This window comes from Megalobrama amblycephala, linkage group LG15 (genome assembly GCF_018812025.1).
Source record: "Megalobrama amblycephala isolate DHTTF-2021 linkage group LG15, ASM1881202v1, whole genome shotgun sequence".
NCBI lineage: Eukaryota > Metazoa > Chordata > Actinopteri > Cypriniformes > Xenocyprididae > Megalobrama > Megalobrama amblycephala.
Window position 1 is genome coordinate 22,820,487 of NC_063058.1, and position 27,912 is coordinate 22,848,398.

General features: G+C 36.0%; 1 protein-coding gene across 5 annotated transcripts in view; it reads right to left on the minus strand.

The window, feature by feature from the left end:
• The window catches only part of pot1 (protection of telomeres 1 homolog), an 83,780-nt gene that overhangs the window by 28,979 nt on the left and 26,889 nt on the right, over positions 1-27,912 (minus strand). For 3 of the 5 annotated variants that reach the window (XM_048158737.1, XM_048158738.1, XM_048158739.1), the window contains exons 2-10: positions 22,734-22,869; positions 18,186-18,264; positions 17,674-17,771; positions 6,302-6,409; positions 6,139-6,183; positions 4,109-4,214; positions 3,117-3,247; positions 1,816-2,109; positions 1,567-1,722 (exon numbers count right to left, since the gene is read on the minus strand). In XM_048158737.1, coding sequence (XP_048014694.1) covers positions 1,567-1,722; positions 1,816-2,109; positions 3,117-3,247; positions 4,109-4,214; positions 6,139-6,183; positions 6,302-6,409; positions 17,674-17,771; positions 18,186-18,264; positions 22,734-22,869 — 1,153 coding nt within the window. The remainder of the gene's footprint in view (positions 1-1,566; positions 1,723-1,815; positions 2,110-3,116; positions 3,248-4,108; positions 4,215-6,138; positions 6,184-6,301; positions 6,410-17,673; positions 17,772-18,185; positions 18,265-22,733; positions 22,870-27,912) is intronic. The other 2 variants (XM_048158741.1, XM_048158742.1) reach the window with 2 other exon arrangements.

Below are 27,912 nucleotides of genomic sequence, written 5' to 3' on the forward strand. Positions count from 1 at the left end.
ACAATATAAAAAAATGATTCATTGTGCTTTTAATTGTGTATTCAAGGTGTAAAAAAAGTTTTTTTTAGCCACTAGACTGTCATGGGAACAACTAAACATAAAAAAAGAAGAAGAAAAGAAACAAACTGGGGCTCCAAAAAGTAGCATAAAAGCCCTGCTCCTGTTTAAATATTTATAGAACGATTGATGGCAGAGTAGAAATGTAGCCAGTAGCTCTGGAGATTATACATTTCAAAAGTCAATCAATTGGAGAGGACATTTTGATGGGTTTTTACAATTGAAACGGGCAACGCAAGAATGAAGTGAGAGCAGTAAACACAATCAGTAAACTGAAGAGGAGTGAACGCCACTCAAATAAGCCATGAGAAGATGTGCCCACAAGTGTCCTACCTGACACCCAATTCATCATTAAAAGTGCTGGAGTAGGTGCGTGGGTCTCCTGCGATGGGTGTTTCAAACAGACATTATTAGTAACAGCATCATAAAGGATTCTCGTGTGGTCGTGTTTGTAGGCTGATCAAATGAGAATACTGCTTCTGTAGTATAGGCTTTCTTGCAGGAAGTGCAGCCAAGTTGTTCCTATTTGAATCTTGACAACATTTGTCCTTATAAACATGTTTTCCAACCAACAGGCAATATAATCTAGCCTATCTATAAAACAAGGGTGTTGAATCCTGCTCCTGGAAGACCTTTCTACAAAAGTTAGCTCCACCACACCTGCTTGGAAACTTCTAGGCTGAGTCTGAAATCCTTATTATCTTATATCCTTAAATCCTTATACACTTATTTTGAAGTACTTACTTTGTGAGCATTTAAAAGTATGGTTCTATATAGTATGATTGTGTATAGTATAGGGGTGTTTGGTGCATACAGTCAGATGACAAATACAGTCAGTCACAGAAGATCCACAATAACAAAACAGTCCACAAGGGCGTGAGCGCGGTAATGCAACAGTGTTTGCTAACCGCCATGACAGCGTTTGGTAACCGCCACTCAGGAAAGTCATTTACTGTCCACAGCATGTTAGTTCACTAGAGAAATTGACTCTAGAGGGGAGCATTTCACTAAATATATGCACTATATTAGCTTACACATTCATTATATATTTATTTAAACATATATTAAATAATTAAGACATTACTAATAGGTAAAGTAAATATAATGAATGTGTAAGCTAATATAGTGCATTTTTATAGACATGAAAACAAGTTATGACAGTAACTGTGTAATAGTATAGTATGAATGTAATCTGGACATACTACATTCGCCATGTTGTCATTGTCATGTGACCTACCAGCGTCAGTTGGGTCGCTTCACTGTCATTCCCTCCCTTGGCCTCATGGGATAGTAAAGTGTATGTCAAATGCACACTTCAGAATCTCACCAGAAGAAGTACGTCACCCGTGAAGTATGCAATTTTGAACGCAGCCTAGTACCTTCTTGTACTTCTGAAGACCTTGATTAGCTTCTTCATGTGTGCTTAGTTAAGGTTGGATTGCGACCCTCCACAAGCACAACTGGACATTCCTGCTATCGAACCACTGCAAGATAGATGGCAAAACTCACCTTTAAGTCTTGAGCTGCCTCCACGTGATTGTCATAGACTAGAACATTGGCTGTCAGGTTCATCCTGTCTTTAGCAACAGTGGATTCTCCTTCTAATGCATCAGATGCAACCGCAACGTTCAACAGGGGATGTTCACACTTGGTCCCATCCCACACCTAATCACATTGGGCAACTGTTAGATGTACAAATTCGATTTAAGATTCAATGATTTTGAAGACTCAGATTCAAGTTAAAATAGCAGAAATCACCTTAAGTAGGATACAGCGACTATCCATGACAGCCTTTGCCAGCAACTGGCAGGTAAGATCAAAGTACATCCCGGGATGTACTGAGGACAGAGAGACAGTGGGGTCATTGGATATCAGAGACTGGCTGGCAGCCCATTGGCGAAGCTCCTGCACTGTATTTTTATCGGATTCTCCAAAGTGAAATGATTTGCTGGAGGTACGAGGGGCTACTGGGCTGTCAGTTATTCCATCGAATGTGACTGCAGACCAACCATAAGTGTTCAAGAGAGTCATGGAGTCATTGAACATATCTGCCTGGGAGGATATGGGAAAAGATACATTTAGCCTTAAAGTTTGAATGACTTGAAAGTAGTGACACTTCAGAAATCTTAATACATGTCGCCAAAACATTTACTTGGGTATTAGAACTACATTTGACCAATGTTTTTAAGATTTAGGGTGCATTCACAATAACAGCTCTTTAGTTGTTGGAGGTCGGCAAGTCGCTGTGCCATTGCACGCTAGTAGCCGTTCCTACCAGTCCTGCCACTACTTGGGCTATTTTAACACTGTTGCTACTGGAGGTTGAAGCAACCTCATATATCATGATATTAAGCCCCTGGAATGAGAAATTTACCAGGGGAACCCCACCAAAAAATGCAGATTTTACTCCCCGTTTTTACCAGGGGAACCCCTGAAGCACGACTGAGCTAGTTTTTGGCTAGTTTTGAGTAGCAATTGGGTGGGTTTTGTTGTGAAAACCTTGCAACCCTGGTTCCTACTCAGCTACAGTATCAAACCCCATCAAGAGGTGGATCACATGACAACTATTTTTACTAGCACTGTGTGTTCACAACATCATGTCACTGCTCATTTTCATAAAGCTATACTCAACTTGCTCCGGTTTCACAAACTTTTGTGGAAAACCAATGACTTATTTATTTTTTGCTGCAAATCGCTGTAAATTTCAATGCAGATTTTGAGTACACGCGATTCAGCTCTACACAAATGAAATGCTTTCCAGACACTCTTTCATAAATGTCTTGGCGACGTATATGTGATTTCTGGGAATATGTGGTACTGCTTGATTACTTTAAATCAGGGGTGTCAATTTCTGCTACTGGAGGGCTGTGCTCCTGCCGAGTTTAGATGCAACTTTCTCAAATGCAACTGTCTGGAATTTTCTAGTAGTCAGTTGTGTCGGATTACAGCTAAGGTAGCCCTCCAAGACCAGAACTGGACAACTCTGCTTAAAGCAAATAAGTAGTTTAGGCCCACTTTCAATATTCTGAAGAACGAATAAACAGGTCAAGCCTCCTCACCTTGAATCTGTGGAGTCGGATAATGTCCCCAACTCTGAAGATGACTGGGTGATCCTCCAGTTTTTTAGAGAAGATGTTGCAGCTCACTTTAACATCTGATTGATCTGTGATCTTTAGTGTAGAGCAGTAATCTAGTGGAAAAATAATGAGGTACTGACTAAAAACTCTAGCATAAGGGATATGCTTGTGACTATGCCAAATGACCAAATATGAGGCTTAAAGTACTGTTTGTACTGCTAATGACATAAGCCACACTTTTAAAATCACATACATAGTGTTCTAATTACATAAAATGAAAGAAAACATTTTGCAATTTTCTTTAATTTGATGATGATTTTGCTTGCACAAGAATCACTTCTGCATTTGCACAAGACATGCATTTAGCATTTCAAGACTGAGAATATGCATTGATCTAGGATCAATTGGTCACCTTTTGGACATGATGCCCAATTCCCTTCACTGATTACACTGAAAGAGTGCTTGCATTCCCTTCACTTATAAAAACATTGTTACTTCAACAAGCCAATCGTGACAGAGATTGATTTTTTGCATTTTACCATAGAGTAAATAATGTCATGATCCAATGCATGATCAATGAACTAAAATGTATTGATTTTGAAAATTGCATGAAGGTTAAGACATGGTTATGCATCATGAGAAAGTGGTTTGGAAATAATTGGCTTGCACCAGCTCTTCTTGAGATGCAGTCTGTGACTTGTTCTTATGCTAACAGTGCAGAGAGCAAACCTCATTGTTCACAATCAGCAGTACAAGCCAAGGTCAGTTTTGTTTGTTATCGAAATGTTATTTGATCACTGAAGTGCAAAGAATAATGTACAAACTAAATATTCATTAGAGTATTTTTTCTCTGTTTTGACGGCCCTAAAAGCCATTTAGAAAGTAATCTTTCCTTTGGACTCACTCTCCAGAGAAATCAAATAACAATAGGAGAGCCTATTACAGCCTTGCTGGAATGAAGGAAATTCACTGACCTGAACCTTTAGAGGGGAAAGGCAGTTTGAAGAAGGTCACCACACCATAGACGTTCACCACTGTTTTGTGCTTCAACATGTTTAGAGGAACATAAGTGTATTTGGCCTTCAAAGACACAGGGAATATTGCCATTAAAGGAATGTTCTGGCTTCAATACAAGTTAAGCTCTATCATCACATTTGTGGCATAATGTTGATTACCTCAAAAAGAAAACTGAAAAATTGTACAACATGGTTACAACTAGGGCTGTGTATCACCAACAATGTCACGATACGATACGCATCACGATACTAAAGCCACGATACGATACGTATCACGATATGGTTCAATTTAGAATTTAAATTTATTTTGAGCAGAGTTTAGTAACAGTAATATGTGTTTATTGAATAACCAGTGTTATAACAGTCGTGATAACTGAAAAACTATTTTGTTTTTGTCATTAAAAAAAACCAATGATTTAAATTAAATATAAAAAAAATTGTCACAAAAAAGCTTCTTTTAAAAGCTTGCTTTTAAAGTCACTCCCTCAGTAACTGAATTGACAATTATAGTGACACTGAAGCATATCAACAAAGCTCAATGACTAATTTCACTTGCAACAGTAAGTTGACTGTTAGAAAACTAAGTTGGTTAATTATATTGGCTATAATATTATAATAATGTCTATACTGCCTGTTTTTTTTTTCCATCTGTAAAAATGATTTTTTTTGGATATCAACTCAAAATATGTTCTAGAACAAAAATTTTTTTATTAACGTGGTCTACAAAATATGGGCTACATGAGTTTACAATACACACTTAACAATAAGGTTCATTTATTAAACATCAGATAATGTATTAACATGAACTAACCATGAGCAATACATACTGTATTAGTTCATCTTTGTTAATGTTAGTTATTAAAAAATACAGTTGTTGATTGTTTGTTCATGTTGGTTTACAGTGCATTAACTAATGTTAACAAGATTTAAATGATGCGATGTGACCGCAAAGGGCACTTTCACTTTCACGATCAAAGTGCACGCCACTTATAAGCATTGTAAATGCAGTATTACAGTATACACATACCAATTAAATGCGCAGGTCTCCTCTCGTGCGTCCTCCCCACTGGACGAGGCCAATATCACTTTCGTTTCACTTTCAGATATCTCTATTATATATGTCATCACTGCTTTTACCTTTCTAGATGTAATTACCGAAATCAAAACAGTCCATAAACTATATCCTCACGAAAACTTAAGTCAAGCCAGCTCGCGCGTCAACCTGAGAGATCGGCCTCCAAATTTCTCGGTTTCTAAATGGACGGTTTGGCTTGATTGACAAACGCTAACGTTCGGGCATGATTTATATACCATCGACCTGTCCTAAAACGTTAGCACGCTTTGATCGATGACTTGGAGATCGCGTGTTTCTCCGTTCGAGAGCGCATTTCCTGTTCACATTCGCGATAAAACAGCTGATTATTTACGAATGAAAGCTCAGAGAAACGTGAATGTCTGCTTGCATTGCTTGCTAGCGTCAATTGACATCACGTGATTGGCTAGATTTAAATGCAAGACAGACTCGATACGGCAGCTGCTGTATCGATACGCGCATCGTCAGGAGTTCATGACGATGTATCGTTGTATCGATATTCTGAGCACAGCCCTAGTTACAACAATGTATAGTAATTATATCAGATATCCATTGTTAATGTCAACAAATCCAATGCATGCAAGAAAATGAACACTGAGCAAGTTTCCTTGAATTTCTTCATTTCGTCAAGACTGAAAGTGGCTGGAGACATGTAGTGTTAAAGCACTTGATCTGGCTCAAGAAAATGTAAAAGAGGTTGGCAAATTAAAAGAGACGCTGTACTCAAGTGAAGGAACAACCAATCACACAATCATACAGAGCAGAGCCAGCAGACAGAAGCCAATTTAGATATAGAATCTCCTTGATCTCTGAGGGATAAACTGCATATATGGTTTTAGGATAAAGTGGGAGAAATTTTTTCTCATATCTACATGAAAAGAAATTCATACTGCACCTCTGAACTGGAGGGACCATGGGAGGGGGCTGCCGAGGGACATACCTATCAAACATCCCAATAGAAGCAATTAAAAAACAGATATTGGAGTAAGAAATATGGTTTTCACAAAGTTCAAGAGGAGGATGGTGGGGATTTTAAAATGCAAACACATAACACTCACATAGACACAGGCATCTTTGCCATCCATTTCCAACTGACAAGGATGTAGTTTGTCTCTGAGAAAAGATGGAGACTTTCTGATAGTGAAGTCTGCCAATAGGACAACATCCTGAAGAAAAAAAAAAAAAAAATCATTGTAATAATTAATTTCATGATGTATTATGCCAACCATAAAAAAAAAGTTCAGTAAATCATAAATTATATTAAATGGGTGATATAATGCAATTTTTACAAGATGTAAAAAAGTCTCTGATGTCCCCAGAGTGTGCATGTGACGTTTTAGCTAAAAATATTTTTTTTACAAAATAAATTTTTTATAGCATGTTAAATCTGTCACTTTTTGAGGGAGAACAAAAATGCTCCGTTTTTGTGTGTGTCCCTTTAAATGCAAATGAGCTGCTGCTCCTAAGCTGAGGGAGGGGTTTCAAGAGCTCATGTTAGCACATAGTGTTAGCAGCGCCGATTACCTCACGAAGACTCACTGAAAATGTCAGAAACTGTTCAGCCTTTTATGTTCAAACCGGAGTCGGACAATGATGGAGAGACTCAAGAAGTGACAACATGTAGAATGCAACAGGACGTTTCTGAATGGTTAGTTGGTTAATTTATGTAGCTGATGCGGGATATCTTAAAGTCACTGATTAGCATATTCTGTCATGATAATCTATATATCGCTTGTGTGGGAACTACTGTAAGATGCCTACAGAGCCAGAGAATATACAGTGGGTACGGAAAGTATTCAGACCCCCTTAAATTTTTCACTCTTTGTTATATTGCAGCCATTTGCTAAAATCATTTAAGTTCATTTTTTTCCTCATTAATGTACACACAGCACCCCATATTGACAGAAAAACACAATTGACATTTTTGCAGATTTATTAAAAAAGAAAAACTGAAATATCACATGGTCCTATGTATTCAGACTAGGGATGGGCGATATTATCGTTTGCGATAAATACCGTTGAAAATTCTCCTCATGATAAAAATTTGTCTCCTCTCGATAATTACGATAAGTCTAGTTGTTGACGTAGTTTCGTGCGAGACCGATTCACTGTTCACGCACGGAGTTAAAACAAGCACGACTAAAAAGATGTGAGGCTGAGGAGCAGTTTGTTGTTAAGCGAGGAGCTACCGCCACAATTTGGAACTGGTTTGGTTATAGAAAATCAGATGCGGAGCAAACTATAATAATCACTATAAACAAATGTTCAGTGAGTGAGCCGTATGTCATTCACGCCGTCATCACCCGGGTGTTGATAGCGCGCGAGTGCAGGTGAGACCTGAACATCTCACGCTGCTATCTGTGTTTAAACTAAACCCATTTAAACCTTGCCACTTTAAACATTCAACTGTAAGACGCAAAAGAGAACTCGCGCGCACTGTGAGGAGATTTGTGTGTACTCATCCGAAGCGCGTACACGGAGAGCTGCGTCACAGCTATATTTTGTTAATTATCTGAAGACATAGTTGGGATTGTTACTTTTTGATACAATTAGGGCTCTTACGGTCGGCATGACAACCGCGCCACCGCGGTTGTGTGAAATATATATATATTTATATATATCAGAGTTCGCGTTAACGGTTTTTTTTTTTTTTTTAGCAATGACGGAAAAAAATATGAAGGCCGTCCGTCATTTTGACAGATTACTGAGGCTGATGTAGTATGTAGCTTGTAAATGTAATTCCCACCCCTGTCCAGTAGGTGGCGAGTGCGCTCCAGTGTGGCAGCAAAGCGCGAGTTCAGTCTCCAGAATAAAATGATTCACCACACAGGCAAGCACTCGGTTTAGGTATATTTTATAATAATAAAGTTGTGATACTTATACTTACATAAATCAGTTTCTAATCTAGTTCGTTTTGTTTTAAATGGTTCGTTTTGTTATTTTTCTTGCTGACTATCAAACGAATTCTGAGGTACAAGTTAACAACGTTAATGTTAAGTGAAAATGCTTGCAACACTGACGATTTCGGTAAGCTACTGTGTCTTTCAACATATTTTCATGTATTTCGTTCTGCAAAGAGGAAAGGATGAAGCTGTTCAAGATGAAAGCGAGATCAAAATGAAAAGCCTATCAAGATGAAAGCCTATCAACTTATCCTGCAAGTTCATGAATAAAAATGAAAATGTGTACGAAATCAGAAGCTATCAAATGTCTTATCATTATAATATAAAAATTAAAATGACGGGTAATAATTGATTATGATAGATTTTTTACTGTCCGTCAAATTGATATGTATATATTATCGTCATTGGTATCGTTATCGCAATAAATACCTGAAATTATCGCGATAATTTTTTTAGGCCATATCGCCCATCCCTAATTCAGACCCTTTGCTGTGACACTCATATATTTAACTCAGGTGCTGTCCATTTCTTCTGATCATCCTTGAGATGGTTCTACACCTTCATTTGAGTCCAGCTGTGTTTGATTATACTGATTGGACTTGATCAGGAAAGCCACACACCTGTCTATATAAGACCTTACAGCTCACAGTGCATGTCAGAGCAAATGAGAATCATGAGGTCAAAGGAACTGCCTGAAGAGCTCAGAGACAGAATTGTGGCAAGGCACAGATCTGGCCAAGGCTACAAAAAAAATTCTGCTGCACTTAAGGTTCCTAAGAGCACAGTGGCCTCCATAATCCTTAAACGGAAGACGTTTGGGATGACCAGAACCCTTCCTAGAGCTGGCCGTCCGGCCAAACTGAGCTATCGGGGGAGAAGAGCCTTGGCGAGAGAGGTAAAGAAGAACCCAAAGATCACTGTGGCTGAGCTCCAGAGATGCAGTCGGGAGATGGGAGAAAGTTGTAGAAAGTCAACCATCACTGCAGCCCTCCACCAGTCGAGGCTTTATGGCAGAGTGGCCCGACGGAAGCCTCTCCTTAGTGCAAGACACATGAAAGCCCGCATGGAGTTTGCCAAGATGGTGAGAAATAAGATTCTCTGGTCTGATGAGACCAAGATAGAACTTTTTGGCCTTAATTCTAAGCGGTATGTGTGGAGAAAACCAGGCACTGCTCATCACATGTCCAATACAGTCCCAACAGTGAAGCATGGTGGTGGCAGCATCATGCTGTGGGGGTGTTTTTCAGCTGCAGGGACAAGACGACTGGTTGCAATCGAGGGAAAGATGAATGCGGCCAAGTACAGGGATATCCTGGACGAAAACATTCTCCAGAGTGCTCAGGACCTCAGACTGGCCGAAGGTTTACCTTCCAACAAGACAATGACCCTAAGCACACAGCTAAAATAACGAAGCAGTGGCTTCACAACAACTCCGTGACTGTTCTTGAATGGCCCAGCCAGAGCCCTGACTTAAACCCAATTGAGCATCTCTGGAGAGACCTAAAAATGGCTGTCCACCAACGTTTACCATCCAACCTGACAGAACTGGAGAGGATCTGAAGGAATGGCAGAGGATCCCCAAATCCAGGTGTGAAAAACTTGTTGCATCTTTCCCAAAAAGACTCATGGCTGTATTAGATCAAAAGGGTGCTTCTACTAAATACTGAGCAAAGGGTCTGAATACTTAGGACCATGTGAGATTTCAGCTTTTTTTTTTTTATAAATCTGCAAAAATGTCAACAATTCTGTGTTCCCGTGCTGTGTGTACATTAATGAGGGAAAAAAATGAACTTAAATGATTTTAGCAAATGGCTGCAATATAACAAAGAGTGAAAAATTTAAAGGGGTCTGAATACTTTCCGTACCCACTGTATGCTGCATGAAGATAGAACAGGTATAGTTTAGTTTAATTATGGTTATAACTTGACATGTTGGCATCCTGCTTTTATGACATGCTACTGCATTTGTGTTATGTAATGTAATGCAGTAACATCTCCTCGCCCCTTTGTTGTGTGTTCTCGGGGGCAGGGTTTATGTAAATTTTAGGGTTAGTGATGTCACCAACCCAGGAAGAAGCTTGTTGTAGTTCCTACCAGCCGTTTGTTGTAGTCCTTAAATAGAAAATTCTTTAAAAGAAAATATCTCCCTTTGCATTGAACTTTGAGCGTCGTAACTTTGCAGATGTTGTTTATGCTCTAACAGCTACATTTCACAATAACTAAAGTTAAAAAAGTGAAATCATAATGAATAATCAGGTAACACTTTAGTTTAGGGTCCAATTCTCACTATTAACTAGTTGCTTATTAGCATGCTCATTACTACGATATTGACTGCTGGCACATATTAATGCTTTATTCTGCATCCCATAGTCCTACAAATACCTAAATTTAATAACTACTTTACTAACTATTAATAATCAGTAATTAGGAGTTTATTGCTGCAAAAGTCATAGTTAATAGTTAGTTAATAGTGAGTTAATAGTTAATAGATTTTGTCTAAAGATTTTTTTCTGACTATTATATTTCTTTATCATTGTCCTTAGATCAAGTATATGGGATTTTCTATGCCAGTTTTATCACCCACCAGGCAAAAATCATAAATTTGATTGCTTAGAAACATAACATCTGCACAACAAGCCACATGATTTGAGGTATCATTCAAGTGTGTTGCACAAATGGGTTTATTCAAGTCCTCAAAGCCAAGTATGATCAATAATAGAGATTCTTGCATTGGCAAACACCTCTAACAATGACCTTGAGTGAAAAGGACTAACCAAACAAATGGCGTCTCATCCTTTAATCTTTAGGATCAAATTCAAACTTGTGATTATTTTTAGACTTCAGCATCTGGATAAATTAAGCTGACTTACAGAACGTATCTAAGAGTTTAATCCTTGCTCACAGATATTCAAAGATTAGACCGATAATGTCTAGATCTATCATTACATAGAAGCTGCCAAGCATCATGATAGCTCATCAATTCAAAGCTTTATCTTGTGCCACTTGTTTTAAGAATCGCTGTTACCCATTCCAAATGGCAGTTTTATAATTTGTCTTCCAAAAAGCTTCTGGCAACAACAAAGAAAAGTGGAGGTTGTTTGTCAAAAACTAGTTTTCTACAAACTGCACCTCTTAAAAAATAACTTTTTTTGTTGCTGTCATACATAGAAATGCTTACGATGACTACAACCATTGCAGATCACCATGTTCAACATCTAACTTCGAGAACAGTAAGATTCAAAGCCAAAGTTTAGTCCATTCCTGGAAATAAGAGTGGTGACTAGGCACTTTTTTTTCCTCAGTAAGTAACAGATAATTTTGAGAGAGACACAAAGGAGGATCCTTGGGGAGTAAACGGGAGAGTTTTGACTGAAGGCACGTCTCTCAAGGCCGATTTTCTCTCTCAAAGCCATTGTCTGTCAATGGGGAGCTGATCTGAGATGTGACCATTGTGTTGCTGGAGGAGAAAGGCGGAAAAATACTGCCTATGCAACTGCAGTGCTTTACACCCTCTCAAACCATCTTCACACAAATGAGGTTACATCAGATGACCTGTTTTCAAAGTAAGTGAACTCAGGCAGAAATATTTGCCGCATAGATATGACAGGGCTTTCATGTAGTTAGATTCTTTATACTGCCTCTTTGACACGGTTCAAACTAATTACTTCTAGAAACATATATTGACATTCTCAAAATAGCAACAGTATTTAGGAGAAAATTTTATATTTTTTCACCATAAATTACTGGTTATTAATTTAGAAGATGCTCCTAGTGATTTGCTTAAGTCCGTTGTTCTTGAATCGGCCCTTCTGGGACACAAACCTGTGACCTTACATTGTATCTTAACCAGGCGCAACATGACAAGATTTCAAGATTCTAGACATTTTACTGTGGGCAGGACTACTCAACGCGACGTGACAAAAATAGAAAGCAAACAACTGACAAAATGTCTCGTCATGCATCAATTGTCACAGTTCCCTCTTGTTAGGACAAAATCTCCTATTAAAACAGATGAGATGTGATTTGCCGTATCACACAATAAGAAACAATAGTGTTCAAGTGATGATTTTTAACCATTGGGGTGCAAATATTGATTATTTTGATAAATGATAAAATCTATTGATTGCTTAGAGTGTTAATTTATATATATATATATGTGTGTGTGTGTATGTGTATGTATATATATATATATATAGCAACTGAATGTAATAATTTGGGCTCTGTTGTTAATTGTAACCTTTAATATTATAGTAATGTGCAAGAAAGGGCTCCCTGTATAGTTTACAGCATTAGCGGAGATAGATTTTGTTTGTCCTTAAGAAAATGACAATCAGAGACACATTTGTTGGAGGAAAAAAAAAAAAAACAGTTTATTAAAAAAAAGGCTATTTTATGTTTAGTTTTCCCCCCTGCTGTACAGAACCATGACTTCAAAACCGAGGTACATATTAGGGCTGTGTATTGCCAAGAATCTGGCAATACGATACGCATCACCAGGGTGCGATTTGTAGGGGGGGATGGGGGGGGGGATTTCCACCCTTCTGGTCTATGTATCCCTGCCTGAATTATTTTTAATCCCCGGTGGGGATAAAAAAAATTTCCCCCCTGGGTGATGCTACTCCACAAACCACCAACAGAGCATATAAAATACCAAAAATAAAAATCTTTTTTTTGAAACGTCGCTAAGTAAAACGCTGCGTTTATATAGAACTGTCTCTTTACCACCACAACAAACGGGACACTTTTCAGAGGCGCATTCCGACTTCGCCTCAGCGCCAGGCGCCAGTCAAACGAGCGCGGAAACGGTAGGCTACAGGTGACTATGAGGGAGCTTCAGTTGAACAACAGTGAATTGCGGTCAGATGAGATGTTGTCAGGCTATGTCGGTAAAACTCAGAAAAATTAACACGACTGTCCAGTGCGCCGTTATGCTGTGTTCACACCAAACACGAATAGAGTGTCTGGCGCGAATGATTTCAATGTTAAGTCAATGTAAAGACGCGTTTATGCGCGTCTGGAGGTCTCGCGGCGCGAATGAGGCGTTTAGCGCGGCGCAGAAGACGCGAATTCACGTCATTCGCGCGAACTAGACGCGACGCGAATTTACGCCAGAGTTAAAATTTGAACTGACGCCCGAGTTGAAAAATTTGAACTCTGGCGTAAATTTGCGTCGCGTTAACCAATCAGGAGCCTGTTTGCTGCTGTGGTGGCAGGCCCGCCCGGAGTCACTCATTCAAAATGGAGGAACGACTGATATTATTAGTGAGCAGTCACCCAGAGATTTATGACACAAGTTCATACTTCTATGGAGACAGGAATAAAAATGACCTCGCTTGGAAGAGTGTCGGTGAGGAGATTGGGCAATCTGGTAAATTGTAAATACACATTTCACTTTTGAGTCACGTACACGTTTATTGACCCGCGAATACAAAGCGGTAGCTCTCTCGATGAACGCACGATCAACATCAGCCATCTTGCAAACAGACAACCGCCTAGCACTTGCCCCTCCCACAAGAAGCGGATTTCGCTTCGGACGCGCGTCAATTTCGCTTCAAACGCTTGTTTTTTACGCGCGTCTATTTCGCTCTAGACGCGCGAATGCATTCAAAATGTTCAAGCGGCAAACTAGACGCGGTAGACGCGAATTTGACGCTCTGTTCGCGTTTGATGTGAACGCAGCATTATACTGTGCTTGCGGCGCGCACTCAAGAATTGCATGTGCAAATGCGCCGGCGCGTGTTGCATAATGACTTTATTATAGCTTAAATAAAGCGCAAAAGAAACTACAAGCAATGACCGTCGTCGTTCTGTTGTAAGTTAAGTCATGAAATTACCACACTTGCGATTAAAGCTGCCTCAAAACTGTGCATGCGTGTATTTGTTGACATGGTTTTAAAGCTATTGTTATCCAATTTGTTGCCATTAAAACATCTTAAAAATGCACATATGTACACCAGGGAAATCTAAATTTTCTCAGGGGAGCATGCCTCTGTACCCCCCTAGCAAACAACATTTTCTGACCTCAGTATGAAACCCTGTGTACGGCCCGGCTTATATTCTATCTAATGAAATCTGAGGTAAACGTGTATTTCTCCAAATGTGCGCACCTTTGGAATAAAAGTTTGTATGTGTATGCACTGTGATCAAAATATAAATGGGACTAAATGCGATTGAATGTAAAGGTTTTTGTCTTGTTATTCTATTAATAACTACTGATTGATTTTGCATTCCCATCAGAAATTAAGAATTATTAGTGTTATTGTAAATAGTGGTGCAAATATCTAAGCTAATACTTCAAATCTCAAGGTTAATTCAGAAGATTTTTTGTAAAAATGTTTCTGTAACAGCTGCCAAAAAAATAGTATATAGCTCCACTGTGGTTAACAAATTTTCAAAAAAAACTAAAACCTTTTCAAAACATCCCCCCCCTCTGTTTTTTTTCACAAATTGCACCCTGCGCATCACGATACAGGGGTTACGATACGATATATTGTGATATATTGCGATACTGTAAGAAAGATGATATATTGCGATATTTCTTGTTTTTTTTTTTTAGAAAAAGGATGTCATTTTAGAAAAAACAGTCATAAAGAACACCACCATATGCATAAAACCTTACAAACAACTTTATTTTATTTAAAGGTGCTCTAAGTGATGTCACACATTTTTAGACTAAAACATTTTTTGTCACATACAGCAAACATCTCCTCACTATCCGCTAGCTGCCTGTCCCCTGAACACAATGTAAAAAAACGCGGTCTCTGTAGTCGCCACAAGCTCCGAAAACGGCAATAAAAACAAACTGGTTCAGCCTGGACCACTTTACATAATAAACATGCTCCAGCCAGTAACCGACAAGAATGATTTTAAATGCACGTTCATGACTGTTTCAGGAAGCACGGATGGGAGGGGAGGAGGAGGAGAAGGGAGGGTCTAGCTAGCCTCTGTTTTGTTTGACAACACTTCGAACGTCAACAGAAAGTTACTCCACCCAGGATCGCTTAGAGCACCTTTAATCAATACAGTATCATTTGCATTTATATCACTAATCATTATTTTGTGAAATCTAAGGGAAAATAGTAAGTGACTGCAGGATTCTTTAGGTATACATGTTTTAAAGGTTCACAGTATAGCAGTTTTTAATTTCTAAACTATTTAACAACTAGTGCATAGTAATTATTTTATGACTGAATGTCTGTTTTATATTTAATACTGTAAAGCTGCTTGCTTTAAAGCAGTCTAATGTATAAAGTGCTATTTAAATAAACGTGCCTTCACTGAAGAGCTGAACAGAGCTGGTGCAAACATATCCACATCGCTATGATCAGATGCTTTCTTTATGCTGTCACCGCTGTCATTTTTTTTTTGTGTTTATTTTGTTACCGAGAGGAAAGCGTGCAGTACATATTACATATTCTAGCGAACGCCTCTCTCAGGAGCATGGATGAGTTTTTTTGGATTATATAACATGGTCTATTTTGCAAACAACTGACTCTTGTCGACACATTTCAGCTCTGTATGCCGCTGGAGCGGAATAATTCTATCGTCTTGTGAGCTGGGTTTGCTAATGCTAACGCTATTGATATTGATAAAGCTATCTTTTTTTTACAGTCTACGCTATTGATGCACCTCACGCTTCTCCAGCTACGCGTCAGTTTACGTTCTGAGATAACACTGACATCTAGCGGTTGGGTTTTATATAGTCTGTGGTTTAAACTGAACACAAACCCACGAATATTTATGGCAAGCCATTTTGACTTTTATTCATTCTCAGGATATGAATTCTTGATATCAACAATTCAGTTTTCACTGGTTAAAATGCTAATTCTTGATATCAGGAATTACATTTCCACTAGTAACAATGGCAATTTTTGATATCAGGAATTACATTTCCACTAGTAACAAAGTTATTTTTTGATATCAACAATTCAATTTTCACTAGTTAAAATGCTAATTTTTGATATCAAGAATTATATTTCCACTAGTAAAAACTAAAATTCTTGATATCAGCAATTTATATCCTGGGAAATGCAATTGGCAAGCCGTTTTGACTTTTAATCATTCCCAGGATATGAAATTTTGATATCAACAATTCAATTTTCACTAATTAAAATGTTAATTCTTGATATCTGGAATTACATTTCTACCAGTAACAATGACAATTGTGGAAATGTTAATTATTGATATCAACTAGTAAAAATGTTAATTCTTGATATCAACAATGATGTCATTACTCACAGAAATATGTATTCTTGATATCAACATTTGAATTTCCACTAGTAAAAACTAGAATTATTGATATCTGTAATTGTATTTTCACTAGTGAAATGTCACCATAGGCTGCCATTCAAATTCAATTGTTGATATCAACAACTGATTTCTTACTAGTTGAAATTCCAATTTCACATATCAGAAATACAATTCTTACTAGTAAAAATCATAATTTTTGATATCAATAATTCAGTTGTCACTCGTTGAAATGTCAGTTCTTGATATCAACAACTGAATTGCTACTAGTAAGAATGTTAATTTTTGATATCAATAATTTGATTGTCACTAGTGACAATGTTAGTTTCTGATATCATGAATGTGATTGTTACTAGTAAGAAAGCCATTTTAGATATCTGAAATTATGTTGATATCGGAAATACATTTTCAGATATCAAAAATGAACATTATACTAGTAGCAATTCAATTGTTGATATCAAGAACTGACATTTCAACTAGTGACAATTGAATTCTTGATATCAAAAATTCGCATTTTACTAGTAGCAATGTAATTATTGATATAAAAAATTCTGTATTTCTGATATGTGAAATTGGAATTTCAACTAGTAAGAAATCAGTTGTTGATATCAACAATTGAATTTGAATGGCAGCCTATGGAGACATTTCACTAGTGAAAAGATATCAAGAATTATAGTTTTTACTAGTGGAAATTCAAATGTTGATATCAAGAAGTAATATTGTTACTAGTGGAAATGTAATTCCTGATATCAACAATTGAATTGTTGATATCAAGAATTCATATCCTGAGATGTGAATAAAAGTCAAAACGGCTTGCCATAAATTTTAGATGTAAATAAATAAATATCGATACAGTATCGTCAAATATAATATCGCAATATTCACGAGTATCGATATTTTCTTACACCCCTAGTACATGGTGTACACGATATCATGTTGGTGTACTGTTACACCCCTAGTGATTTTGTGAACAACAGCATGGAAACATGCCTTGCTCTTTTCAACAATATTTTGACTGCATTTTGCCTCTTGCATTAAACAAATTGAATCTTTTGGCTTTAATGACTGTTTGGTCAAAATGCTGGAGAAAAAAAACACAAGTGAGCCATTATAGAGCAAATACACAAACCCTGAGATAAAAAACATCAAGATCTACTTTAGCTATATCACCCATACCTCCTCCACCATCTTTTTTAAAGCCTGGCGCCCTGAAAAATATGTACATATACATATATTTTCCAAATACTCTCATGAATATTTTAAAGTTTCATAGAAGCCTACCCCCTGTCTGACAGACTCGGAGAAGTCCTTGGCCAATGTGCCAAAGAAAATGACGTTGATTGATGTATGTTCAGTGGTACTCTGAGGGAGGTCCTCCTCTGAGAAAGAAAGTGAGAAAACAGCAAGGACAGAGTGAGACCGGCTACGCTTTCATTTCGAGACTCAAAATCTGCAGGGTCGAGAGCTAAAAATCATAGCATGAGAGTGAGTTTGAAGCATGCTTTGAAGAAGCCACTCCAGGCAATCAAATTGGCCTCATATTGTGCCTCTTTTCTCTAGATACATCACAGCATAAAAACCAGTGGTGGTATATTAGTTAACATTTTAAATGGAGCACATTTTTCTATACAAATCTTTTAAAACCCAAACCGCCAGAACTGCTTTAAACAGGATGCGAGGTGTGAATGCCAGACAGATTGAGTGTTGCTGCTGACAAAACAGATCAGCTTGATATGTCTCAGGCTTGTTCATGATCTTTGTCTTTGAATTTAAATTCAAATGGGGAAACTCACCTTTGATCTCAGCTCTAAGCATTTCGATGCCATCTTTCTGTGCACAGGATATCACGGGACCTTTGTGAACCACTCTAGCCTATCCAGAGGAAATAACTCAAGCACTTTAAAGAACTGAATAGCAATAGTTATGAAGTATTGAGCCACTTCCTCACCATATAATCTTAAAGCAAATACAAAGAGAAAACTCTAATTTAAGCTGTTATTAAATTTCACTGTTGTTAATTTCACTACAATCATCCTTGTTCACATTACTTAAAGGTGCCCAAGAACCAGTTTTCACAAGATGTAATATAAGTCTAAGGTGTCCCCTGAATGTGTCTGTGAAGTTTCAGCTCAAAATACCCCATAGATTTTTTTTTTAATTAATTTTTTTAACTGCCTATTTTTGGGCATCATTACCTATGCACCGATTCAGGCTGCGGCCCCTTTAAATCTCGTGCTCCCTGCCCCCTGAGCTCTCGACTATAATACAGTGCATAAAGTTCACACAGCTAATATAACCCTCAAATGGATCTTTACAAGTTGTTCATCATGCATACTGCATGCATGCGTCGGATCATGTAAGTATAGTATTTATTTGGATGTTTACATTTGATTCGGAATGAGTTTGAGGCTGTGCTTTGTGGCTAAAGCTAACATTACACACTGTTGGAGAGATTTATAAAGAATGAAGTCGTGTTTATGCATTATACAGACTGCAAGTGTTTAATAATGAAAATAGCCGTAATACAGTAAGAAACGATGGTAACTTTAACCACATTTAACAGTACATTAGCAACATGCTAACGAAACATTTAGAAAGACAATTTACAAATATCACTAAAAATATCATGGATCATGTCAGTTATTATCGCTCCATCTGCCATTTTTTTGCTGTTGTCCTTGCTTGCTTACCTAGTCTGATGATTCAGCTGTGCACAGATACAGACGTTAATACTGGCTGCCCTTGTGTAATGCCTTGAACATGAGCTGGCATATGCAAATATTGGGGGCGTACATATTAATGATCCCGACTGTTACGTAACAGTCGGTGTTATGTTGAGATTCGCCTGTTCTTCGGAGGTCTTTTAAACAAATGAGATTTATATAAGAAGGAGGAAACAATGGAGTTTGAGACTCACTGTATGTCATTTCCATGTACTGAACTCTTGTTATTCAACTATGCCGAGGTAAATTCAATTTTTGATTCTAGGGCACCTTTAAAAAAATCATGTAACTGAGTTGTTTCTATACTAAAAATGAGTATTGTCAGCTTTATTCAAATATTTGTTCTGTCAACTTAACATTGCTGAGTGAAACGCACAAATTAATGTTGACATAACTAACTGGGCAGTGGATCCGTAGTTCCCAGCATGCTTTGCAAGGGACTACATTAGGAGAGTAAATTTAGGGACTAAAGTGATATTTCATGCATTTTTCAGTAAAGGGAAAGATGTTGTTAGTTTATGTTAGTGTTTAATGTTCAGTTATGTTGGACATTTAGAGGAGTTTCTATAATGTTTTTTAATTTTGTGGTTACCATTATGCAGAAGAGTGGCGCCTGTGTTTAGGTTGTGAACTAGGACTGTACGATTATGACAAAAATCATAATTGTCGATTATTACCTTGAAATTGTAATTGCTTTTATTTGTGATTATTAATTACGATTATCACAATTTACATTTAATGATGTATTGAATAGCTTTATAGCATTATTTGAAGCAACTGCATGCTATATTTTTGTATAAAAATAAAAAAACAATCTGAAAACAATTTTTTATTCTTTTTCTTTAGCATTAAGCCTCAAATGTAAACTATATATTGGTTTGTTTTCTTCTTTAAATAATAATGTCAACATGTGCAAGGTATAATAATAGGGGCTTTTGCCACCAGTGTGTTCCCCAAAGAACTAATGTTGGCATGGGTCAAATTTATTTTATTATAATATATGTGACTATATTACAGCGCTCCCTTAATGCTTGTTTTTTTCTTAATTTGCTTTTTTACGGTTTGCAGTGTGTGTTCACTACTCACTGCTCCTAGTTTGTGTGCACTAACTTGGATGGGTTAAATGCAGATTACAAATTCCGACTATGGGTTACCATAATTGGCCTTCACGTCACTTTTTCTTTTCCATCTCCAAACCTATTCTGTTCACAGCTGATCAAAGGATATAGTGCGACCCTCCTGTTTTGTTGTAATTTGATGATTTTTGTAAAATAACGTGTTTTTGCTTTTCAAACTCCGAGTGGTTTCAGTTTAATATGTTGCAGGCTCATTTATAGTTAATAAATAATTGATGATAAATAATATTGATGATAAGTAATATAATAATATTGGGCTAGTTTTGGGCTTGTTTTTGAAGCTGTGGTTGCTTATTTGTCTCGTGAGAGTTGGCAACTGTGCTCAGTGCTCGCATTCTCCGTCTTCCTTAGTTTACGATCTATTCAACAGTCCTGTCTAATACGTTATTAGATAGAACTGTTATACAAATAAAGTAGACAGTATATGAAACAGTATTAGCTTTTGCTGTGCCCGTGTGGTTGATGCCCAACAGCCTAACAATTAGACAGTGCCCAAAACAGTTTAAATTTTTATTTTAATATTTGTCTATATGCATTTTAATATATAGTATATGTAATAAATTTGTAACCATTTAGATGTCAAAACAACTGATTATTATTATTATTAATAATAAATATTATATATTATATTGGTAACACTTTACAATAAAGGTTTTATTAGTTAAAATTAGTATTAGTATTTTATTATTATTAGTATAGTATTAGTATTTTCATTAACTAACATTAACACAGATTAATAATACTGAAACAAATGTATTGCTCATTGTTAGTTCATGATAGTTAATACATTAACGTTAACAAATGAGAACTTATTGTAGTGTTACCATTATGTTTAAACTAATAATTAATAATTTCACATTTATGTTTATAAGTTTATTAATGATACTAATAATACACTTAAAATATAATAAAATAATACATGATGTATTTACAGAAGAAGATTAGGGCCAAGCAATAATAAAAAAAATAAAACCATCTCGAGATTAAAGTTGTTAAATTTCGAGAAAAAAGTCGAGATAAAATGTTGAGAATAAAGTCATAAAATGACGAGGAAAAAAGTTGTTAAATTACGAGAACAAATGCGTTAAATTAAGAGAAAAATTTCGTTAAATTTCGAGAAAAAAGTCAAAATAAAATGTTGAGAATAAACTCATTAAATTATGACTTTATTCTCAACATTTTATCTCGACTTTTTTCTCGTAATTTAACGAGTTTATTCTCAACATTTTATCTCGACTTTTATCTCTTAATTTAACGAGTTTTTTCTCAACATTTTATCTCGACTTTTTTCTCGTAATTTAACGAGTTTTTTCTCAACATTTTATCTTGACTTTTTTATCGTAATTTAACGAATTTGTTCTCGTAATTTAACAAGTTTTTTCTCGTAATTTAATGACTTTATTCTCAACATTTTATCTCGACTTTTTTCTCGTAATTTAACAAGTTTTTTCTCGTAATTTAACGAGTTTATTCTCAACATTTTATCTCGACTTTTATCTCTTAATTTAACGAGTTTATTCTCAACATTTTATCTCGACTTTTTTATCGTAATTTAACGAATTTGTTCTCGTAATTTAACACGTTTTTTCTCGTAATTTAATGACTTTATTCTCAACATTTTATCTCGACCTTTTTCTCGAAATTTAATTACATTTTTCTCATAATTTAATGGGTTTATTCTCAACATTTTATTTCGACTTTTTTCTCGTAATTTAACGAATTTGTTCACGTAATTTAATGACTTTATTCTCAACGTTTTATTTAGACTTTTTTCTCGTAATTTAACAAATTTGTTCGCGTAATTTAATGACTTTATTCTCAACATTTTATCTCGACTTTTTTCTTGAAAATTAACGAGTTTTTTCTCGTAATTTAACGAATTTGTTCTTGTAATTTAACGACTTTTTTCTCGTAATTTAACGAGTTTATTCTCAACATTTTATCTCGACTTTTTTCTTGAAATTTAACGAGTTTTTTCGCGTAATTTAACAAATTTGTTCTTGTAATTTAACGACTTTTTTCTCGTAATTTAATGACTTTATTCTCAACATTTTATCTCGACTTTTTTCTCGTAATTTAACGAGTTTATTCTCAACATTTTATCTCGACTTTTTTCTCGAAATTTAACGACATTTTTATAATAATACCTCATAACTTATACAAGTGATATATAACTGCATATATTATTTTATTAATAACAATAACAATTTGTTATTAGGCATTTAACAATAACAATATTATATTTAAAAAATAATAATAATAAATTCTTATGTTCAGTGCAGATAACATTCTTATGTTTTTAGTTGTAATCTAATGATCATTTGTAGTCATTTTTGTGTCAAAAAGCAGAAACAACACCATCATTAAAAATGATTTCCTCATATAACTCATATAATAAGTTTTGTTGTAATTCAGTGTATATAAAGTTCAGAGGATGTCTGCAGTTGTTAAAACAGAAACCACTGAAAGAGTGACGTCAAACCTTAACACATCTGTGCGAGGGGTCAGAGGTCATTGTGAGGCTTGTTATAGATGTGCGCTGGAGATGGGAAGGAACCTTGGCGTCTAGGTCAGATGAATCATTGACTTTTTGTACAGGCATGTCCGTTTGATAACAGCTGTAACAATAAGAAAAATAAATGATGAGTATATGTTGTCAAGCAAAAGAAAAAGTGCGTCATTAGAAACTAAAGCAACACACTACGCCAAAGTCACATGGCAAACCTCTCGGAAACAATTAAGCCCATGTGGCATCGAGCCACAAAAATAGACGTTTGAATAATTGAGAATGAAGAATTGCATGTACACGTGTGTGTCCATGCGTTTACACTGATAAACGTCTACCTAAATGCTTCTTGAGAAAATGGTGTGGATCACAAATTGTACTAATTAATTCTGAAAAGACTACCGGTGTAGCTCGCCGTCAATCAGTGGAAGTAAACCTGAAATGAAAAACATTTCAAGCGGCTCCATTGAAACAAGAGCGTGTACAACAGCTCATTCAGATGAAATGAAGTTCCATTCTATGAATTGGATGAGCTTCATGAAGACATGAACATCTGGGAGAGAGTTCCATTGAGGGTCTGGATGTTTTATAGACCTTCTGGCCTTTGCAGCCCTCGAGCACTGTAGAGTCTCGAGTCTCGGCCCCTCGTAAACAACATCTGCTGGATGCACATCGCAAGGGTCCAATCTCTGATGAATCAAATCATAAAACAGGACTAGACGTATAAAAATGCATTGATCTAATAATAAAAGTTCAATGCAATGATTACAGAATTTAATAATTGATTATCATGCCATCTAAGATTCTATGATTTAAAGATGGTCTTTATGCCCTATACATGACAGATGTGGTTCAGGAAATTTTGTGTTATATGATCCAAATCCAAATAATATAAAGCCTGATGCATTATTTTGTCAATATCTCACTATAGAGCAAAACTAGCCTTGTGGGAAAAGAAGTACATTTTAGCATACTTTACGTAAACTATGGAGCCCCTTATGGGACATGGTTATGGAAAAACAAAAAATATGAGATGGGACGAAAAAAAATACGTCAATGATTTTGCAGTCCCTCACAAAATCGAAGATTCTTGGGGGAACGCAAACATGTTGCGTTTTGAAATATATTTTCCCACAACTGTGTCCCTTTAGAACTCCGTAGAACATACTTTAGACATACTTTAAAGGAATATACTTTAGTGCAAACTAGGGTTTCATGATTAAATTAAACCAAATGCGATTTGGCAAAGACTGCGTTTTTTTATGCGTATCTTTTCAGTGAAGCACTGCTCTGTGATCAGTAGTAAATGCTGCTCCATCTGAAAGCCAGAGGGCGCTCTTGCGCAGAAACTCCAAATATGCCCCACAGAAGTACGATAATGCACATCATCCCAGGAAATCCCTTTGGGCATCATACTATCGCTGTAGCTGAATAATGATAATATATAGGTATTTTCATGGTAATAAAGTATATTTATATTTCAATGCTAATCGACATAGCCTTTATCACTATATAGAATACTATGAAATAATATGTTGTGCCTTATTTTGTGCAAGAAGCCACATCATCTCACATAAGGATGCTCAACTGTCGCTATGAAGTGAGTTTGGAGTAAAAACATGTTATGTTGTCTTTTGTTGAACAAAAGATGATGTGTATTGCTTTTTCAAATGCACGTTACAAGCTTATGCAATTTCATAATTACTTCTATGGTCTTTGAAATATGATTCAAGTTTACTGTCAAATGTACTGAGAAGAATTTATGGTAAACTAAAATATACTTTCATGTCATTTCTATATGTCATGAATTGAAATATATATCACATTTGTAATGAAGAAGTAGCAATTTAGTACATTTAAAATATATTAACTTTAAATGCAATATCGAATAACAACTAGAGTTAAAATTTTAATCAAGTCCTTTACATGTGCTTAAGTATGCTAGTCAGTACATCAAAATATGTGTACTTCTTTAAAACGTGATAAAAAAATTAGGGATGCACCGAAATTTCGGCTACCGAAATTTTTTGTTCAAAACATAATTTTCTGGTTTGGGCCGAAATCAGTGACCAAAACTGACATTTAATTAGCGCTTCTCCGATGGCATGTTTTTACTGTGTTCAGCATCTATTTCTACAACAGCTACAACAGTTAAACAGTCAGCTGTGAGGACACTAGCTCTGGATTGACAATATTAATTTCTCAATTTTATTTGGTAATGACATGGTTTCTAAATCTAAAATCTTTTAGTCTGTGCTGTTGATGCATAAACAAAACTTCACTAAACTAACTTCCAATAATCGCAAAAAGCTTTGTTACTTTTAATATGAAGCAAAACCTCAACTTTAGAATTCTGTCCATTTTATTATGAAATTCAAACAATATAATTTTGGTGCTCTGTAACTGTAGCCGTCTCGGTTCAAAAGGCAGCATGAATCAAGTTCACATGAACCCATTATCTCCTCTTCTCTTTATTACGAGTTATAGCACAAAATAAACATGGGTGAACACCAGAAGGTATGTTGAAAAATACATTACAATGAAATGAATCCTGTCTCATGTATGCCTAATCACTCATTCTGTCTTTTAACCGTGAAAAGACATTAATAAAACAGCTTGTAGGCTATACAATAGCCACGTTTCAACCACACACTGTAAAAAATTACCGTGATTTTAACAGTAAAAGACTGTAAAATGCTGCGGTGAAAAACTGTCAATTGGTTTACAGAAAGTTTCCGTACTATATACGGTGAATAACTGTAATAGATCTAACGGTACATTTAATGTAATTTTACGGTAAAATACCGTTAAATTCACAGTTTTTGGAAGTGAAAAATAACAATTCATTGTAAAATTTACTGTGAAAAAACGTAAATTGACATTCCCACAATTCCCTGCGTGATACTTCACATTTGATATATTTTCGTTGAAATAACTCTGTTTCTTCTTAGTTTTTCTCATTTTTTTCTAATCAGTTATGTACATGTTACATTTAATGTTGTTAAATTAATGTTTATTGCGTTTTTAAAATTTCATGCATGTTACCATGATGGTGTTTAGTGTGTGTGTGAATGACACTGTGTGCACCTTCTATATGTTAGTGTTGTCCTTCTCAGCTTGTGGAAAATCTGCTTGTGATGAACTTTGATTCATCATGTGACTCTTATCACCACTGTGTTTGGTTACTGTCAGTGTATTATAAAGGTAAAAAACAGATATTAGTACTTCATTAGGTTGGTAAATTAACATTATATCAGTTAATGAAATACGTTATTTTACCGTAAATTTAACAGATTATTTTTTACGTTGCTACTGTATTTTTTAAGGTAAAGTTCTGGCAACCACAGCTGCCGTTTTTTTACCATAAATTTTACTGGGATTTTTTTTTACAGTGCAGGAACTTTCTCCAGGAACTAGGGATTTTGGAGTGGTACTCTGTGTGTTTCGACCACAGGGACCAGGGTCTAGATGAAATTCCGGGTAAAAATTTCCCCCTCAGAAAGTCCCTGCTCATGAGGTAGTACATTTTCCAGCCTTTCGATTGGTTGACTCCACGCAGCATTTTATTTCAACCACCATTTTTAAAAGTCTGTTGCGGTGCATGCAGTAACACAATGGAGTTTAAAAAATGGAAAGCCGCGTGAAGTCCTACGTCACCACACTAATTTGCCTAATCTTCACAGTACTTTAGACCGCGATGGAAACGCAGACAGCAACCGGTCTAGGGGAAAAGAAGTTCCTGGAACAAATTGTTCTGGGTAATTTCGGTGGAAACGCGGTAAATGTCACTTAACATAACATTTATGCTACCTCAAGAAAGCTATTCGATGTCCATAAACTCAGTTAGCTAGAAAAAAATAACTTAAAGATGTGCATTTTGTTAAATATATGAAAAATTTTTACCTAACCTGTTAGTGATGTCTTCATTATTTAATGTATGTTTGAATAAATCTGCCATAAAAACAAGTTATTACAGTTTATTGTCATTTAATTGTTTATATTTCACCAACAAATTGGAGGTAAAAACATTCTGTTACTAAAACGTTGATATAAAAACTGCCTTGAGTGCAATTTAAATATTTGCATCTTTTTTACAACCAAGTGCATACTGAATTTTTGGTTTTGTCCCAGAATTTACATTTCAGTGCATCCCTACAATAAATAAATAAATTATTAAAATGCACTTTACAGTAAAACCTTTAATTTGACATTATTACAAAGTGCATATTTTAAGTATGTTAAGAAATAATCATTAAAAAGTATACTCTAAGTGTACTTAAATGGCCTTTTATTTAATTAATATTAAATTACCAGCAAGTACAGTTTTTTAATTATATACTTTAAGATTTGAAGTACATTACAAATGCACATTCAATACACACTTCTTTGTAACAAGAGAAACTCCAATTATGTTTATAGCATTTTCTGTAATTATGAATCAATCAAAACAGATTGGATTGTTTGTGACCCATTTTCTGATTTCACAATGCATTGCATAGTACAATTACAACTGAAATCACATGTCAGAACAAATATTTACTCTACAAACAGGACATAAAGAGCAGCAGAGCAAGCTGGAAGCGGAACCAATGGACTTCAAACCTGTCTGTTAAGCCTCAACTCTCTTGGCAACACTGAGTAATTTGGGACTCGATTTGGATGAATCCGTTGAAAACACCACCTGACTACTGACCTCCTGTTAATTTGAGTTTGAGGCCCCTGGGTGAGAGTGTGCTAAACTGAGTGGGCTTATGGGTAAGAGTGTCTTCATCTTCACTGACCTTGAAGATTGTTTTTAAATATACCCAAAATGAAACTCACAGGTGAATGAAAAGTCCACCTCTGACACAACCTCTCATCAGACCGAAAAGCCGATAAATCCAACAATTTACACTTCACTGAAAGCACACTGAATGAATCTTAGCGTTGTTTACAGTGGTTGAAATTAACACTGTCATGCGTCTCCTCACCTCCATTCAAAACTAAAGAACCGTGACAATAAACGGTGACTGAACTGATGCTCGCATTCCCGCTTTCAAACCTGTCCCTGATTTAGATGTCTTGGCACTGCAGATATATTTCACTGCACATTTTGATCCAGTTGTGCTATTCGCCCCCAGAAGACATCATTACACAGGGCATCAGGATGAACCGT